Consider the following 17,208-nt stretch of genomic DNA (forward strand, 5'->3'; position numbering starts at 1 on the left):
AAAAAAAAAAAAAGAAAAAAGGAAACAGAACCCCATCTTCACCCCAGAAGTCTGTCATGTGTCCTAGTCACTGCTGAAAAGTGTTTGTATTTCTGTTCATGCTCATGCCTCTTCAGCAGGAGCAATATTCCACCCCTTCTAGAAGGCATCTTCTAGGGAAGCCTGAGTTCACTGGTCTTCCTATTTAGTCTCCTGAGATCCTGCTGCCACTCACGAGTGGTGTCCCAGGTGGCTGGCCTGTCTGTCGGCTCCTCTCGTTACCTCTGCAACCAGTGCATCCTGGAGATGCTGGAGGGGCCTGCTGTAGCAGGCAGGTGGGGCAAAACGATCCTCCCTGGCTCAGGTGTGGAGGGGAACAACTCCTGCTCCCTGGTGTGGCCAACCTGCAGAGCTGAGCTTGGGCACGATGCTCACAGAGCCACCGTCTCCTCTCTGCCAGGGTGGCCACCTTCTGTCCTCCTAGTCAGCAGGTGTCAGGCCAGGGTCATTGCCTCAAAAGGTCACGAGGGGAAAGAGGAAGGGCTGGCCGAGTTCGGTGGCCGACTTCGGTAGGTTAGGACCTCATGATCCCTCTTACATGGATCATGCGGCCCTAATGGCCATGGTGCACAGCACCTGCTCTGTGCCCAACCCTGTGCTGCCCACCCCTCCCCCTGCACTAACACCCTCCCCTTGCTGCAGGTCCCCCAACTTTGGCTGTTCAGGCCAAGTGTGATCCCTGCTTGTCTAGTCCGTGCCAGAACCAGGGCATCTGCCACAACGACCCCCTTGAGGTGTACAGATGTGCCTGCCCCAGCGGCTATAAGGTGAGCGGAGGCAGATGCCAGGGAGGAGGAGGGCTCCTCCTGTGCACTGCAGGACTGTCCCCAGGGCCCGGAGCACCGCCTGACTCAGAGCAGATGCTTGAGTGAACCAATGACTTAACATATGAATGAATGAAAGAATTAACTAATTAATGGAGTGGACGAATGAATGAATGAAAACAAGTAACTCCTGGGACAGGGAGAGGCTGAGCTGCTGAGGGTCTGGCTGGCTGTGGGCTCATACTAACTCCCAGGTCTCCCTGGGGTCCCCATCACTGACTTTCCCCCCAGGGCCGAGACTGTGAGGTGTCCCTGGACAGCTGTTCCAGTGGCCCCTGTGAAAACGGGGGCACCTGCCATGCACAGGAGGGCAAGGATGCCCCGTTCATGTGAGTTACCTGGAGGGGCAGGAGCCTGGTGAGTGCTGAAGGGTCCAGCACCTGTGCCTCAGGGCCCTCCTCTCCCTCAGGGATGGCTCAGACCTTCTGTGCCCTGGGGGGAGGTGGAGGTGCACTGTGGGGGGCAGGCATGTACTCCAAATCATAGCCAGAGGGCTCTCCAAGCTCACTGGGCCAACCCCTTCCTTGCCCAGATGCGGTGGGAGCACAGAGAGACCAGTGGATGCCTGAGCCATACAGCTCCCCATCTCCAGGGTTGACCAGGGCTTGGAGTGGGCTCTGCTGCCTCCTGCTCCAGGCCTTCTTCCTGCTCCTGCCAGGTGCCATGGGGGCCTTTTCGAAGGCACTGGGAATCCATGGCCAAAGCATATACAGTGCAGTGCCAAGGACCACAGCAGGGGTGTTTGAAAATCCTATAAATTTCCATTCAGGCTGGGCGCGGTGGCTCACGCCTGTAATCCCAACACTTCGGAAGCCTGAGGTGGGTGGATCATGAGGTTGGGAGTTTGAGACCAGCCTGGCCAACATAGTGAAACCCCATCTGTACTAAAAATACAAAAATTAGCTGGGTATGGTGGTGGGCACCTGTAATCCCAGCTACTCGGGAGGCTGAGTCAGGAGAATCGCTTGAAACTGGAAGGTGGAGGTTGCAATGAGCCGAGATCATTACTGCACTCCAGCTTGAGCAGCAAGAGCAAAACTCTGTCTCAAAAAAAAAAAAAAAGAAAAAGAAAAGAAAAGAAAATTTCAATTCATCCCAAAGCCTCCAATCTCCCTCGAACAGCCTGCTCCTGACGGTTCTGCCTGCAGGCGGGGACCTGGCCAGCCCCCTCAAGCTGCCACCCTGAGCCCCTGAGACACAGCTGGGGCTGCCACTGGGTGGGTGCCAAGGCCTGTTTGCTTTCTCTGGGGTTCCCCCATCTCATGAGTCACACTGGGCACTGTGGGAGGGGATAGCCCTCTGGCCCTGCCCTGAGCAGCCAATTTTCTGCTATTCAATGAAGGGGCCAGCCCTAATGACCCCATCTCTTAAGTCCTTCCAGAGCTGACATCACAACACAAGCCCCTCCCACTGGCTGCTTCCCCCAGGACCGCCCAACGAGCCCCAACCTCCCAGAGCTTTTCTGAGGAATACATAGTATTTAGTTGCTGAAAGTAAATTGCTGGCGCAATACATTGGCTCTTCAGAAAATGATGTTGAATCTGGGGGCAGAAACGGCTGAGCCTGCCTCTGCATACCCAAATTACCAGATGTAAAAATGAATCACTAAAGGGCCTCTCTTCCCCCGGTTGCCTTGGAAACGGCATCTTTACACTCTGCGCCCAGCTTCCTCGGGCTTCGGTGAGCAGCTCCCTGGGCGCGCCCTCCTCATTCCTGAGACGCCTCAGCTGGGGGCTGAAAGGACACCCCCTTCACCTTGAGATGGGGAGATGGGGCACCCCCTCACCTCACTGCCTTACAGACTGGGGGCTGGGGGAGTGGGCTCTCCAGGTGGAAAGGGGGTGCCTCCACAAGTTACCCCTCAACCCCGAGGCTCTCTGGGGCACCTGTTATCTCCTGACCTGTGTCCACTCCCACTCTCCTGCCCCAGCTCCTACCACAGGCCACTTTCTGAAATGCGAAGCTGACCCTGTCACCCCAGCTTAAAACCCTGCTGCTGGTCCCCTCCAGCCTTCAGGGAAAAAAATTTAACTGCAGACCATTTCCTGCAATAGTGTCTTTTTACTCACAGACTCCCCAAACATTCTAAAAACTAAACACTCCCTCACACGTCCTTAGATTGACAGCTAAAATTTTTATTGTAAGTTTTTCATTGCAAAGGAGGCAATTTTCCAGATATTGTAAATATTATTAACATTTAAAAATAAAACTATCACTTTATTTGGGAGGCTGAGGTGGAAGGGCCTTAAGACCAGTAGTTGGAGACCAGCCCGGGGAACATGGCAAAATCCCCATGGCAAATCCCATCTCTACAGACAATTAAGAATTAGCCAGGTGTAATGGCGAGTGCCTGTAGTCCCAGCTTCTCAGGAGGCTGAGGAGGGAGGATCGCTTGAGCTCAGGAGGTCGAGGCTGCAGTGAGCTGTGATCACACCATTGCACTCCAGTCTGGGCAACACAGCGAAACTGTTTCTAAAATTTAAAAAAAGTTAAGTTTTAAAAATATGACATTAAATCATTCTTTTATCATTCTCCAATGCAAGCTGAACAGCATATCATTTTGACACTTTTTTTTTTTTTTTTTTTTTTTTTGAGACAGTCTCGCTCTGTCACCAGGCTGGAGTGCAATGGCAAGATCTCGACTCAGTGCAACCTCCGCCTCCTGGGTTCAAGTAATTCTTTTGCCTCAGCCTTCCAAGTAGCTGGGACTACAGGCATGCACCACCACACCCGGCTAATTTTTGTATTTTTAGTAGAGATGGATTTTCACCGTGTTGGCCAGGCTGGTCTCGAACTCCTGACCTCAAGAGATCTGCCCACCTCGGCCTCCCAAAGTGCTGGGATTACAGGCATGCGCCACCACACCTGGCCAATTGGACACCATTTTAAAATGACACAAACAAGTTCTTCTTTAACAGTTGAACATTTTACCTTGTTCTTTTTTCTCCTCTAACTAGTATTTTATTTTACTCCTTACCCTCCTGCCTCTTTTTTCTAACCGAATATGTTTTTATGCTAGAGTCTTTTCTTGAGTACTCTGCCATACATCTCTGTCCCCAACATGGGTACGTGTAAGGTAAAACTTAAAGTTTTTTTCTTATTTCTTATCACTATAAGCTTCTGATTTAAAGTTTCTTTTGCAGTGAGTTATCCCTACAGTAATTTGAAACAACATAACTGTATTATGGAATTGGGTTGCAGATTATTACAAGTAGAAGGAAAATTTTATTAGAGTGTATCTCTCTTAATGAGATGGATGGGGTGCTTTTTTGTTCTGTTCTTCTCTCAGCTGGTATATGGGTGAATGTTGCAGAATGAGAGAGGACACAGCGGTTGATCTTTTCCTGTTTCATTTTGTTTTTATAGATATAAATGCTGGGAAAGTTTGTTCGTGTAAATAAACTGGTGAGATTAGGAGTTTTATTATAGCCATGTCACTCAATTCTTTGAAAGCCCTCCCGCTTTATATGCCACATCTCCACAGTGACCTGCCATCAAGATTATTTTTAATGTTCTATCAGCTGACAGTTCCATGAGGCCTTCCTTCAATTACTTCCAGTGCACAGAACTGGAAACCTCTTGACTTAGATTGCATTTATTCATTCACTTGCTAAACATCAGGATTCCTAACTGCCCCTTTATTTGGTGCCTGGAAGCGTGCCCACCTTTCTACCTGTAGGGCTTGTCCCATCACCCCCCAGTCTGTAAGGGCTGGGGCTGGGACAGATGCCACCTTTTTAGAGTTCTGGACTGGGTCAATTTAGGGAGGAGCCCGTGCAGATATTTGAAGATCTGGAAATTAATTTCTTGGACCTCTCTCTGATTCACACACCCCTTGGAAACCTTGGCTGCCCCAGGGGAAGGTGTATCCTAGTTTGAAAGTCACTGATCCCCAGGGTCCCTCTTGACCAGGCTCCTGCTCACTGCAGCCCTTTGCTCACCGTGCCTGAAGTCTGTGCTCCTGAAGTATTGGACTGTGGGGTTCCCTTCCACTCCAGGCTTGGTTTTTTTTTTTTTTTTTTTTTTTTTTTTTTGAGACAGAGTCTTACTCTGTCTCCCAGGCTGGAGTGCAGTGGCATGATCTTGGCTCACTGTAACCTCTGCCTCACAGGTTCAAGCAATTCCCCTGCCTCAGCCTCCTGAGTAGCTGGGATTACAGGCACATGCCACCATGTCCAGCTAATTTTTATAATTTAGTAGAGACAGAGTTTCACCATGTTGGCGAGGCTGGTCTCCAACTTCTGACCTCCACCTGCTTTGGCCTCCCAGAGTGCCGGGATTACAGGCATGAGCCACCGCGCCTGGCCACTCCAGGCTTTTACGAACACCTCTGCCCCAGTCACCTTCCTCCCCTTCCTGCTCTCCCTTGTCAGGGTCCTTGATTAATTCATCACCTCCTCCAGGAAGCCTGCCCTTATCACTCTGTGCCAAGGAGGAGCCAGGTGTCTCCTGCCCCTCTGTGCCACCTCCCTGGCTTTAGTGCTTACACCATCCTGAGAGCCTCACTACCTCTCCTCTCACCACCCATCTCCTCTAGCCTCCCCAGTAGACTGTGAGTGAATCCCATGAGGGCAGGGTCAGTCTTGGTCACCTCTAACCCTGCCCAGCACCTGGCAAGGGCCGGACCCGGAGTAGGGACCCTAACTCTGTGGAATGGTGATATTGACCAGTAGCCACAGGCTTCCACCAGTGTTCCAGGAGGGCTGTCTCTCCATCCTCCCATTCCCTGCACAGGTGCTCCTGTCCCACCGGCTTTGAAGGACCAACCTGTGGGGTGAACACGGATGACTGTGTGGATCACGCCTGTGCCAATGGGGGTGTCTGTGTGGACGGCGTAGGCAACTACACCTGCCAGTGCCCCCTGCAATATGAGGGTAAGTGCGCCAGGGCAGCAGTGTCTGGGGGAGGTGGGGGACAGAGACAGCCCTGAGCCCCCATGCCCAGGAGTGGAAGGGGATCCCTGCCTCAGTGTCTGCAGGAGGATTCCTGTGGGTCTGGCCACCCAGCAGAGCACAGGAGAGCAGCTTCTTTCCTGCCCCTTGCTCGTTCTTTCCCCAGGAAGGGCCTGTGAAGAGCTGGTGGACTTGTGCTCTCCAGATCTGAACCCGTGTCAACACGAGGCCCGGTGTGTGGGCACCCCGGACGGGCCCAGGTCAGTGTTGCCCCTTTCCAGGGCCAGGGAGGAGCTCGGGCCCCTGAGTCAGACTGGATTCCAGTCTGGGCTCCGCATCCCACCCTCATTTCCTCATTTGTCCAATGAGTTTGGTCTCAGCTCTACAGGGTTCCTGAGAATCCATGCGGGGTTGGGGTAGAGGGGTGATGTGCCCAGCTTTGTGGCCACAGAGACCTGGGTTTGCAACCTGACCCTAAATGTGTCACTTGCCTGCTCTGAGCTTGTTTTCTCATCTGTAAATGGGCGCAACAGTAGCTTCCTCCTGGGATGGTTGCAAGGGTAAGATGAGAAAATGCATGGAAAGCACTTAGCTCCAGGTCTGGCATCTGTTAAGTGCTCCAGGCTATTATTCCAGATCCACCATTTCTTATCCCCAATTACAAAATCCACAAAGTTCAGGAAGGCATCCCATCTCATGGCCAAATCTTATCTGACCTGGACGTATTTGGAAACAAAAGCTGCCCTGCCCTGGTATGAGATTGCTTTTTGTTGTTGTTCATCCCATGTAATGTGAACATGTGTAGATTTTGTGGCAGAAATGTGAGTAAGTCTGATTATGAGGCTGCCTCAGCTCCTACCAGTAGGTTGTGTAATATGCATTGTCTGAACTTACCAAAATCTAAAAAGTGTTGAATTCCAAAACCTGTCTGTCCCAGGAGGTTTGGGTAAAAGTTGTTGGTCTGTATTTTCATCATGGTTGTTATCGGCCTATGTGAAAATGTTTGTTACTTTATAAAGGTCACACATTTTTAAAATAATGTTTCCCACTGCAGTTTTGCAAACATAGTCTCATTTCTGGGACCTCCACATTCCACCAGTCAGGCCAGCAAGGGGTGGTCAGGGCAGAGTTTCCTGGGGCTTGTGGCTGAGGGACCCAAGCCCAGGGACTCGGATGGAGTCCCCCAGGAGTCCCCTGTCTAACTGGAGCAGCCTGAGGCCCACGACAGGAAGCAAGAGTCCAGGATTGTTGAGGCCTGGTTCCATGGTCAATGGGCCCACAAGAGCCTCCATCCAAATGGTGGACGGACACTGTACTCCTGCGGGGGCTCCCAGGGGTGGGGCTTGGCAGGCAGACCAATCAGCAGTGGTAGATTGGGCAGCATGCGCCCTCCTTGGAGGCTGGGATAAGGCAGGACTGCACGTTGTCCAGCATGGAGCTGCTAGCACAGTCCCTCAATCACAAAGGGTAAGCATTGTGCTTAGCTCCGGACCCAGGGCTGTGGCACACAGTGGAGTGTTGAGTGCGTGTTCTCTTAACTGCCTGTCCTGGTGGAAAGATAGAACTGACATGCTCAGCTATGCCTGGCATTACCAGCAACCCAAGACATATATCCAATATATAGTCATTAAATGAATGAACGAGTAAGTGGTGGCTTAGCTACTATAACATTTTTCAGACTGTAACTCCACACTCATTAGTAGATTGTGATCAATTGGATATAAAGGGAGCCCCAGCCCCTGTTTGATATTAATGTCAAGATTAACATTAAAAGATGAAACAAAGTATCAGAGAGCAACATGCCATCTTATATAATAAGGATAATCAGTATTGTATGAATCTGGTTTTGAGTGTGTGTGTGTGTGTGTGTGTGTGTGTGTGTACACGTACTGGGCTTGAAAGTATTTCTTACAGCCCGAAAAACACTGGACAAGGAAATGAGTAAAAAACCCAGGCAAGAGCACTCATCTGCCAGGTTGTGTGATTGAGCTTCAGAGTTAGGAGTTTAGAAGGAGATCAGACAAGGGGACTGCTCAGTGAGGGCTGGAGTGCTCTCTGGAGGCTTCCTGGCGGAGGTGAGCTGGCTGGACCATGCTGGGAGAAAGGAGACAGTATTCTGGAATCCACGGGTGTGAAGGCAGGGAAGTGCTTGGTGAGGTGAGTTTGGTGTCGGGGGATTAAGAGGCCTGTAGGACAGAGAGCAAGGCCATTTCTAGAAAGTACTACTGGAGTGTCCTTTATTTATTTGATAGGCAGACAGTAGCCCAAAGGGAGTGTTTTGGGCCAGGAGTGAGGCATGGTGGGAGCTGGGAAGCTGGGGGCTGACCTGAGGTCAAGATACCCACTGAGCAGGGGGCACTAGCCCTGCTGAGGACTGGGAGGCTGGGGAAAGAGGAGTGGGGGAGTCTGTGGAACTCAGCCATGTGGTAGCGGGTCTTGGGAGAACAGGGAGGGTGCAGCTGAGCCGCTGGAGAGGTCGGGAAGAGGCTGACACTTGGCCTTGGAAGTGCTGTTGCTGGTGAGGGTGGGTCCTCCGTGACAAGACTCCATCTCCCCCTGCCTCTGGGGTCTACTCTTTCAGCCCCAGGCCTCTACCTCCAGTCCACGTGAGCTCTCTTCTCCTACTAGGAAAGGCTCCCAGGATGGGCTAGGGCCCTTTTAGATCCAGAGCTCTGTGTGACCTCCTGGAGATCCCCACAGCCTCAGTGGAACTTGAGATTCTCCCTCACATGTACAGACTGTGTGTGGGGAGCCCTGGTGCACTCCCCTGGCCTCCCAGGCTCTGTGTAGCTGAACCCCCAACTACCCATGCCCCCCCCACCCCAGGTGTGAGTGCGTGCCAGGTTACGCAGGTGACAACTGCAGCGAGAACCAGGATGACTGCAGGGACCACCGCTGCCAGAATGGGGCCCAGTGTATGGATGAAGTCAACAGCTACTCCTGCCTCTGTGCTGAGGGTTACAGGTGAGCGGCCCCTGGACACACTAGGAGTGACTCCTTGTGGCTGTCAGCCCCTGGGCTGGCAGGAGCCTCCAGCCATGGCGAAGGAAAGGGGTATGGATCAGAGCCTGGGAGTTGGATGCTGGGGTTTTAACCATGGCTCTGCCAGTCACCAGCTGTGCAGCCTTGGGAAAGTCATGTAACTGCCCAGGGCCTAGGCAGAGGACCCCTAACCTGTTTGGTGCAGGGGGTGAGAGGTGGGTGCAGATGACAGGGCAGTGTGCTGTCACTTACCTGCCTAGCTGAGCCTCTGAAGACATGTCCTGCCACAAAGGTTATCTACCAGCCCATTGGGCTCCCCTGGGAGGTTGGAGGGCCCACCCTCTCTCCGGCCACCCATGTCCCATGCTCCGCTCACTCATTTGTTAAAAAATAGCTTTATTGAGATATAATTCACGTAGCATACAGTTTACTCAGTTACATGTAAAATTCCATGACTTTTAGTTTATTCCCAGAGTTGTACATCCATCACCACAATCGATTTTGAACATTTTCATTTTCCCCAAAAAAACCCCATACCCCTTATCTGTCACACCAGCCCCTCTTCTACCCAGCTCCAGGCAACTACTAATCTCCTAATATTTGTGTCTATATATCTGCCTGTTCTGGGGATTTCCTGTAAGTCAAATCGTACAATCTGTTGTCCTTTGTGACTGGCTGCTTTCACTCAGCATCATGTTTTGAGGTTCATCTGTGTGGTAGCATGTGTCAGCACTTCATTCCTTCTTATGGCTAAACAATGTTCTGTTGTATGGGCATAACCACATTTTGTTTACCCACTCAACAGTTGATAGGCTTTTAGGTTGTTGCCACTTTTTGGCTATAATGAAGGCTGATCTTATCAACATTTGTGTACAGGTTTTTATGTAGACATACATTTTTAATTATCGGGGATATATGCCTAAGAGTGGATTTTCTGAGTCATATGTTAACTGTATGTTTAACTGTTTGAGGAACTACCAAACTGTTTTTCCTAATGGTTGCACCATTCCCACCACCAGTATATGAAGGTGTGAAGTGGTAGCTCATTGTGGTTTTGATTTGCATTTCCTCAGTGGCCAATGATGTTGAGCATCTTTTCATGTGCTTATTAGCCATTTAAAAATATCTTCTTTGGAAAAAAAATTCTATTCAAGTTCTTTGCTCATTTTTAAATTGAGGTATTTGTCTTTTTGTTATTGAGTTGTAAAGGCTTTTTATATATTCTAGACAAGCCCCTTATCAGATATATGTTGACAAGTATTTTCTCCCATTTTGTTGGTTGTCTTTTCTTGATAATGCACAAAAGTGTTTAATTTGGGTACATCTAGTTTAATAATTTGGGTACATCTAGTTTATATTTTATTTTGTTGCTTGTGTTGTGGGTATCCTAAAAAACCGTTGCCTAATCCAAGGTTATGAAGATTTATACCTATGTTGTCTTCTAAGAGTTTTACAGTTTTAGCTCTTGTATTTAGGTCATTGATCCATTTTGAGTTAATTTTTATCTTTGGTGTGAAGTAGAGGGCCCCACTTCATTCTTTTGCATGCAGATATACAGTTGTACTAGCACTATTTGTTGAAAAGATAATTCTTTCCAATTGAATGATAATGGCACTCTTGTCAAAATCAACTACCTTTAAATATAAGGATATTTCTGGACTCCAAGTTCTATTCCATTAATCTGTATGACTGTCCTGATGCCAGTACCACACTTTCTTGATTACTGTAGTTTTTGTAATATATTTTGAAATTGGGAAGTGTCAGTCCTCCCAGTTTGTTTTTCTTTTTAAAGCTTGTTTTGGCTATTCTGGGTCCCTTGAATTTCTGTATGAATTTTAGGATCAGCATGTTGATTTCTGCAAAGAAATCAACTGGGATTTTGATAAAGGTTCTGTTGAATCTGTAGATCAATTTAGCTAGTGTTGCCTTTTTTTTTTTTTTTTTTTTGAGACAGAGTTTTGCTCTTGTTTCCCAAGCTGGAGTGCAATGGCATAATCTTGGCTCACTGCAACCTCTGCCTCCCAGGTTCAAGCAATTCTCCTGCCTCAGCCTCCAGAGTAGCTGGGATTATAGGCATGTGCCACCACGCCTGGCTTATTTTTTGTATTTTTAGTAGAAACTGGTTTTCACCATGTTAGCCAGGCTGATCTTGGACTCCTGACCTCAGGTGATCCACCCATCTCGGCCTCCCAAAGTGCTGGGATTACAGGTGTGAGCCACCATGCCTGGCCCAGTATTGCCATTTTAACAATATTAAGCATACTGATCCATGAACATGAATGCCTTTCCATTTATTTAGATCTTCTTTAATTTCTTTCAACATTTTGTAGTTTTCAAAGTATATGTTTTGCACTTAAAAATTTTATTCTTAAGTATTTTATTCTGTTTGATGTATTATAAAGGAATTGTTTTCTTAATTTCATTTTTTGTTTGATTTTTGTGCATTAATCTGGTATTATACAATCTTGCTGAATTATTTCATTAATTCTAATAACATTTTAATGGAATCTGTAGGATTTTCTTATACAAGATCATGTCATCTGGATGCATTTTATTTCTCCTTCCTTCCTGCCTGCCTGCCTGCCTTCCTTCCTGCCTTCCTGCCTTCCCTCTCTCCCTCCTTCCTTCCCTCCTTCTCCTTCCCTTCTTCCTTCATTCCTTTTTTTTTTCCTTTCCCTTTTTCCTAACTGCCATGGCTAGAACCTCCAGTAAAATATTGAATAGAAATTGTGAGAGCAAATATCCTTGTGTTGTTCCTAATCTTAGGAGGAAAAAATTCAGTCTCTCATTATTAAGTTTGATGTCAGTTGTGTGTTTTTTGTAGATGCCCTTTATCAGGTTGATGCAGTTCACTTCTATTCCTAGTCTGTGGAGTGTTTTTGTCATGAAGGAATGTTGAAGTTTGTCAAATGCATTTTCTGCATCTATTGAGATGAACCTTTTTTTTTTTTGCTTTTTCATCTATCAATGTCATGTATTCCATTAATTGAATTTCAGAGGTCAAACCAGCCTTGCATTTCTGGCGTAAATCTCACTTGGTCATTGTATACAATCTTTTTTATGCTGTACTTGATTTCCTAGTAATTTGTTGAGGATTTTGGTGACAATATTTATAATAGATATTGGTCTGTAGTTTTTTGTGATATCTTTTGTTGTGATGTCTTTGTTTTTGGTATTGGGGTAATGCTGGTCTCATAGAATGAGTTAGAAAATGTTCCTTCATTTTTTATGTTTTGGACAAGTTTGTGAAGAATTGGTATTTATTGTTTTTAAATGGTTGGTAGAATTCACCAGTTAAACCATCTGGGCCTGGGAATTTTCTGATTACTAATTCAATTTCTTTACTAGTTATAGGTCTATTCATATTTTCTATTTTTTTCTTGGTTCAGTTTTGGTAGTTTGCATATTTCTAGGAATTTGTGCGTTTCATCTATGTTATCTAGTTTATTGGTATATCATTGTTCATAATATTCCTTTATAATTCATTGTATTTCTATAAGGTTGGTAGTCCCTTCTTTTATTTCTTATTTTAGTAACTTGACTCTTCCCTCTTTATGCTTGTGTCTTAAATCTCAGTTTTCTTTTCTGTAAAATGTATATAGTAAAATCTGGCTTGCAGAGTTATTGACATTGTCAGTAATCACCTTGGATCTTGTTAAAAAGCAGATTCAGTGGGTTTCCCATTTCTATCAAGTGTCCAGGTAATGTTGATGCTGCTGGACCAGGGGCCATACTTGTATCCTGGTATCCTTCTGGCTCTCAGCTCTCTCACGAAAAGTGTTTATTAGAGCATCTTCTGTCACTTTAAGAATCCATTTTCTCAAGATGTTTAGTGTATTTCTCTCCAGGGCTATGGGAGAGGAAGATACCCCCTTCCTCCTTGGCCCTCTCTGACTTGTGTCCTTTTCTCTCAGTGGACAGCTCTGTGAGATCCCTCCCCATCTGCCTACCCCCAAGAGCCCCTGTGAGGGGACTGAGTGCCAGAATGGGGCCAACTGTGTGGACCAGGGCAACAGGCCCGTGTGCCAGTGCCTCCCAGGCTTCGGTGGCCCTGAGTGTGAGAAGTTGCTCAGTGTCAACTTTGTGGATCGGGACACTTACCTGCAGTTCACTGACCTGCAAAACTGGCCACGGGCCAACATCACATTGCAGGTGCGTGCCAGGGGGCTTGGTCACAGAGGGGAGTCAGGGAGCAGGGGAGCCTGGCTTAGGCCAGAGCATCAAGATGCATCCCTGCATGGTGCCTGGGGAACTGGAAGGGCTCTGTGTAATCAAAACCTTTTGTATATGGGTATCAAAATCTCGGCTTGAACTAATTTAAGCACAATTAGAAAGGTTATAGTGTCACAAAACCAGGGCAGGGGTGGACGTGGTCTCATGGGTAACTGAATCCAGAAAACCAGACTTGCCATCATCCCCTCCCACCATTTCTTGTCCCATTTCTTGAGGAGGCTGCTCCTCAGTGTCTGCCTCCAGTGCTGCAGACAGGCTTTCTACGTGTGGCTGGAACGTGGCCAGAATTAACTTTGGGCTTATACCTTTACTGTATGTCCCTAGGGTCCCTTAAATTGTCCTTTTCATGCCTTCACTTCCATCTCAGAACATCTTCCTATTGAGGGGAAAATAAAGCAAGTCCCACTTCAACAGCATTGATGAAATATATCAATATTTTGCTAAATATTTTTGGGGGATGGAGAGGAGAGTGGCTTATATTGCACAGCACGTGATAAAGAACGTTAAACTCTCCTTTAGTCATCTTTCTCTTTCCCTCGAATTCCATTCCCTGTCACAAATGCCACATCTTTCTTCCCTCTCTTTTGTCCTCTTCTCCTTTTTTCTCAGAACTCTTCAGCCTCTCAAACATGTGCATTCTGCTCTCTTCCCCTACGTCACATCTCCAACATCCTATCCACTTACATAGTCTACATGGCAAGACAACAGCTAGCCTAACCGCCAAAAATAAAATTCACCAAAACCCTAACCAGCCATTGCCTCGGGCACGTCCTTGGTTTATCCTCATCTTTTACCAGACAGTGATTTACAAAGGCTCTTCCTTGCCAGCTCTAATTCGGTCAGCTCAAGGAAGATCTCTGGCCTGGCGTTAGTCACATGCCCATCTCCGAACCAGCTGCTGAGTCCAAGCAGATGGGACAGTATGACTAGACAGCCTGGGTCATGTGCCCAGCTCCACAGACCAGGGGGCTCAGGGTCTTTACCAGAAGAAATGGAGGGAGGAGGACAAGACAGGGAAAAATGATCATGGCTCCTACAGCATCTTAGAGGGATCTCCCTCCTGAGGCAAAGATCTCACTTTTGCTTGCACGGTTCCAGCGACAGACACTACCTTCTGAGTGGCTCCTTCCACTAGGCTTGGTTGACTCTGGCTGTCAGAGAGCCTTCCTGAACTTGTCCTCTCTGTAGTTCCCCCCTTAGCAGCTAGCTCCCCAAGGCCCAAGGGGAAGGGCTACCCACACCCTCCAGACAAGGGTCCCAGTCTAATTTTCCTCTCTGGGAAGATTGTCCTGAGGTCTCCTGGCTGCTTTTCCTGGCACAGAGTTTCCAGGCCTCAGTGGCCCATCACCTTCCCCTGCCCAGACCTGGCCAGGCTGGCAGTGGATGGGGCTTGAACCAGAGGCTGCAGCCCCTATTGGCGCCCCCTGGAGGAATGGCCTTGGGGAGGCTGGCCAGGTGGGGGAAGAGAGCTCTGCACAGAGTATCTCTCTTCCAATCTTGGGTGCCCTCTCTGCCCCACCTGCTAGCCTGTGCCGCTGCTGCATGGGGTGGGGTGGGAGAGAAAGTGCCACTGCCCATCAGGTCTCCACGGCAGAAGACAATGGGATCCTTCTGTACAACGGGGACAACGACCACATTGCAGTTGAGCTGTACCAGGGCCATGTGCGTGTCAGCTACGACCCAGGCAGCTACCCCAGCTCTGCCATCTACAGGTAGGGCTTCCTCATGCCCCCCAGCTGCCCTCAGGGGTACGGAACTGCCAGGGCGAGGTCTCCTGGGCCAAAAGCAGGTGGTTATCAAGACCTCTAGAAACCTGGGCTGAGTTTGAAGGACACTTGAACCATCTGGTTTAGCCCAAGGTTGGGTCTGAGGTCTCTGAGGCCTGTGCAGTGGCCCTGTCCTTCCCCAACCCACCACCACCTTAGAGGAGGCTCCTTAATGGGGAGGGGGAGACTCATAAGTTTGAGACCCCTGCCTCAAACCTCTCAGCCTTCCCCAGGGAGTCCAAGAAGGGGAATAAGAGGGATCAGGTTATATAGGCCATTGAGCCCCCACAGTCCTTTTCCTTAGAGATTTGGTCTCCTGGGGAGAACCTGCTGGTGTTTCTGGGGAAGTGCCCAGGCAGGGATGGTCCAGACTGACACCCACTCCCTGGGATGGGGAACCCCCTCTTCTTCCAGTGCTGAGACGATCAACGACGGGCAGTTCCACACTGTTGAGCTGGTTGCCTTTGACCAGATGGTGAATCTCTCCATTGACGGTGGGAGCCCCATGACCATGGACAAACATTACACGCTCAACAGCGAGGCGCCACTCTATGTGGGAGGTGAGGACCTGGCCCTGGTGGGGCCTCTTTTGCTGTCTGGCCTGAGGCCAGCAAGGAGAGCTGGTGCCTACGGACTACACTGTGGGAAATGCCAAGTGGGAAGATGGTCCTGGTGGTGGCCAAGCTACAGGTGGACTGGCCTCACTGCCTGGAGGCCCAGCTGCTCTCTGCCTGGCTGAGACTGACCAAGAAGGATGGGTGCTTGGGTTGGGTGCAAGTCCTGGCTTAGGGGAGGTCCTGGGACTGTCCAGGCTGTCTGTGACACATTGGGCACCTTTCCTCTTGGTTTTGGGCTAGAAGGGGCTTTTCGATGGCTTAGGGTCCATTCCAGTCTTGGGGCCCTCAGAGGCCCAGAGCCACTGCAAGAAGACTCAGGTACAGAGTCCCTGCATCAGCCAGGGACTGCCTTGGCTGGCCTTAGAGGCTTTGCAGGCTAGATGACCCCATCGACCACCTGCAAGCATTTCTCGGTCTTGATAAGCAGGCTGTTGGATGCAGCGGGGCTGTCTCCACACCCTGTCGGGGGCGTGCTGAGGCTGGGGCAGAGGTGAGGGATGGCCCTGGGCCTCAGCCCAGCTCCGCAGCTTACTCCTTGTGCAGCTTCAGGCCAGTCATGAGCATCTGTCAAATGGGGCTTAGCAAGCCCTACTTCAGAGGGCTGCTGAGAAGGGACAGCCACAAAAGCAGTGACCCAGTGCCACACATGATGTCTCGGCCCCGCCCCTTTGCTACGGCTGGGGTCTCCGGGAGGTAAAAGCTGGTGTCCCAGGTAGAGAAGGCGCCTTGGTGAGGGTAGCCAGACTTTAGGAACAGGTACCTCAGAGCCGCACGCAGCAGCTGGCCACCACCAGGCCTGACACCCCAGCTCCAATCACAGAGGAAGCAGCTTTTCCCTTTCTTCTGGGAAAGGAGCCTGGGCCCTCCAAGGTGGCAGAGGACCTTGGATCAGGGTTGCAGAGATGAAGGACAGAGGCCGCAGGCAAGAGGGAAGGCCATGGAGCTGCCCAGACCTCAGAGGTGGGTGCCCGGCCTAGCCCGAGCCTGACTCAGCCCAGCTATGCTCCCTCCCCTACCCCAGGGATGCCCGTGGACGTCAACTCAGCTGCCTTCCGCCTGTGGCAGATCCTCAATGGCACTGGCTTCCATGGCTGCATCCGAAACCTGTACATCAACAACGAGCTGCAGGACTTCACCAAGACTCAGATGAAGCCGGGCGTGGTGCCAGGCTGCGAACCCTGCCTCAAGCTCTACTGCCTGCATGGCATCTGCCAGCCCAACGCCACCCCGGGGCCCATGTGCCACTGTGAGGCCGGCTGGGTGGGCCTGCACTGTGACCAGCCTGCTGATGGCCCCTGCCATGGCCACAAGTGAGCCTGGGGCACTGGAGTCGCATGCAACTCCCTTTGTTTCAATCTTGGGAACAATAAAAGACCTGTGAAGTCAGGGCCGGGTGGGCTGCGTCGGGTGGGGCTTGGCTGGGTTTGTCCTCACAGCGCCTTTTCTCTGTCCCCTGCAGGTGTGTCCATGGGCAATGTGTGCCCCTCGACGCTCTTTCCTACAGCTGCCAGTGCCAGGATGGGTACTCGGGGGCCCTGTGCAACCAGGCCGGGGCCCTGGCAGAACCCTGTAGAGGCCTGCAGTGCCTGCATGGCCACTGCCAGGCCTCAGCCACCAAGGGGGCACACTGTGTGTGTGATCCCGGCTTTTCGGGAGAGCTGTGTGAGCAAGGTCAGGGCCCCCCCTCCTGACGTGCACTCCCCAGGGTCCCCCACAAATTGCTTTAGCAATTTGACTCTTTCTTCCTCCCAACCTTGGCAGCCCTTCTGTCCTCCCCCAGCCCTGTACCATGGACTGCTATGGGGCTTTCAGGGTCCCTCCACCCTCTGGGCACTGCTCCCGGTCTCTCCTGGCC

General features: G+C 50.0%; 1 protein-coding gene across 2 annotated transcripts in view; it reads left to right on the top strand.

The window, feature by feature from the left end:
• Positions 1-17,208, top strand: part of SLIT1 (slit guidance ligand 1) — a 186,967-nt gene that overhangs the window by 165,837 nt on the left and 3,922 nt on the right. The window contains exons 27-36 of one of the 2 annotated variants that reach the window (XM_023206301.3): positions 682-806; positions 1,095-1,192; positions 5,598-5,737; positions 5,922-6,015; positions 8,582-8,719; positions 12,652-12,889; positions 14,552-14,682; positions 15,151-15,296; positions 16,375-16,663; positions 16,813-17,024. In XM_023206301.3, the coding sequence (XP_023062069.2) occupies positions 682-806; positions 1,095-1,192; positions 5,598-5,737; positions 5,922-6,015; positions 8,582-8,719; positions 12,652-12,889; positions 14,552-14,682; positions 15,151-15,296; positions 16,375-16,663; positions 16,813-17,024 (1,611 nt within the window). Of the gene's footprint in view, positions 1-681; positions 807-1,094; positions 1,193-5,597; positions 5,742-5,921; positions 6,016-8,581; positions 8,720-12,651; positions 12,890-14,551; positions 14,683-15,150; positions 15,297-16,374; positions 16,664-16,812; positions 17,025-17,208 lie in introns of both variants that reach the window. The other variant, XM_023206302.3, reaches the window with a different exon arrangement.

This window comes from Piliocolobus tephrosceles, chromosome 9 (genome assembly GCF_002776525.5).
Source record: "Piliocolobus tephrosceles isolate RC106 chromosome 9, ASM277652v3, whole genome shotgun sequence".
Taxonomy (NCBI): Eukaryota; Metazoa; Chordata; class Mammalia; order Primates; family Cercopithecidae; genus Piliocolobus; species Piliocolobus tephrosceles.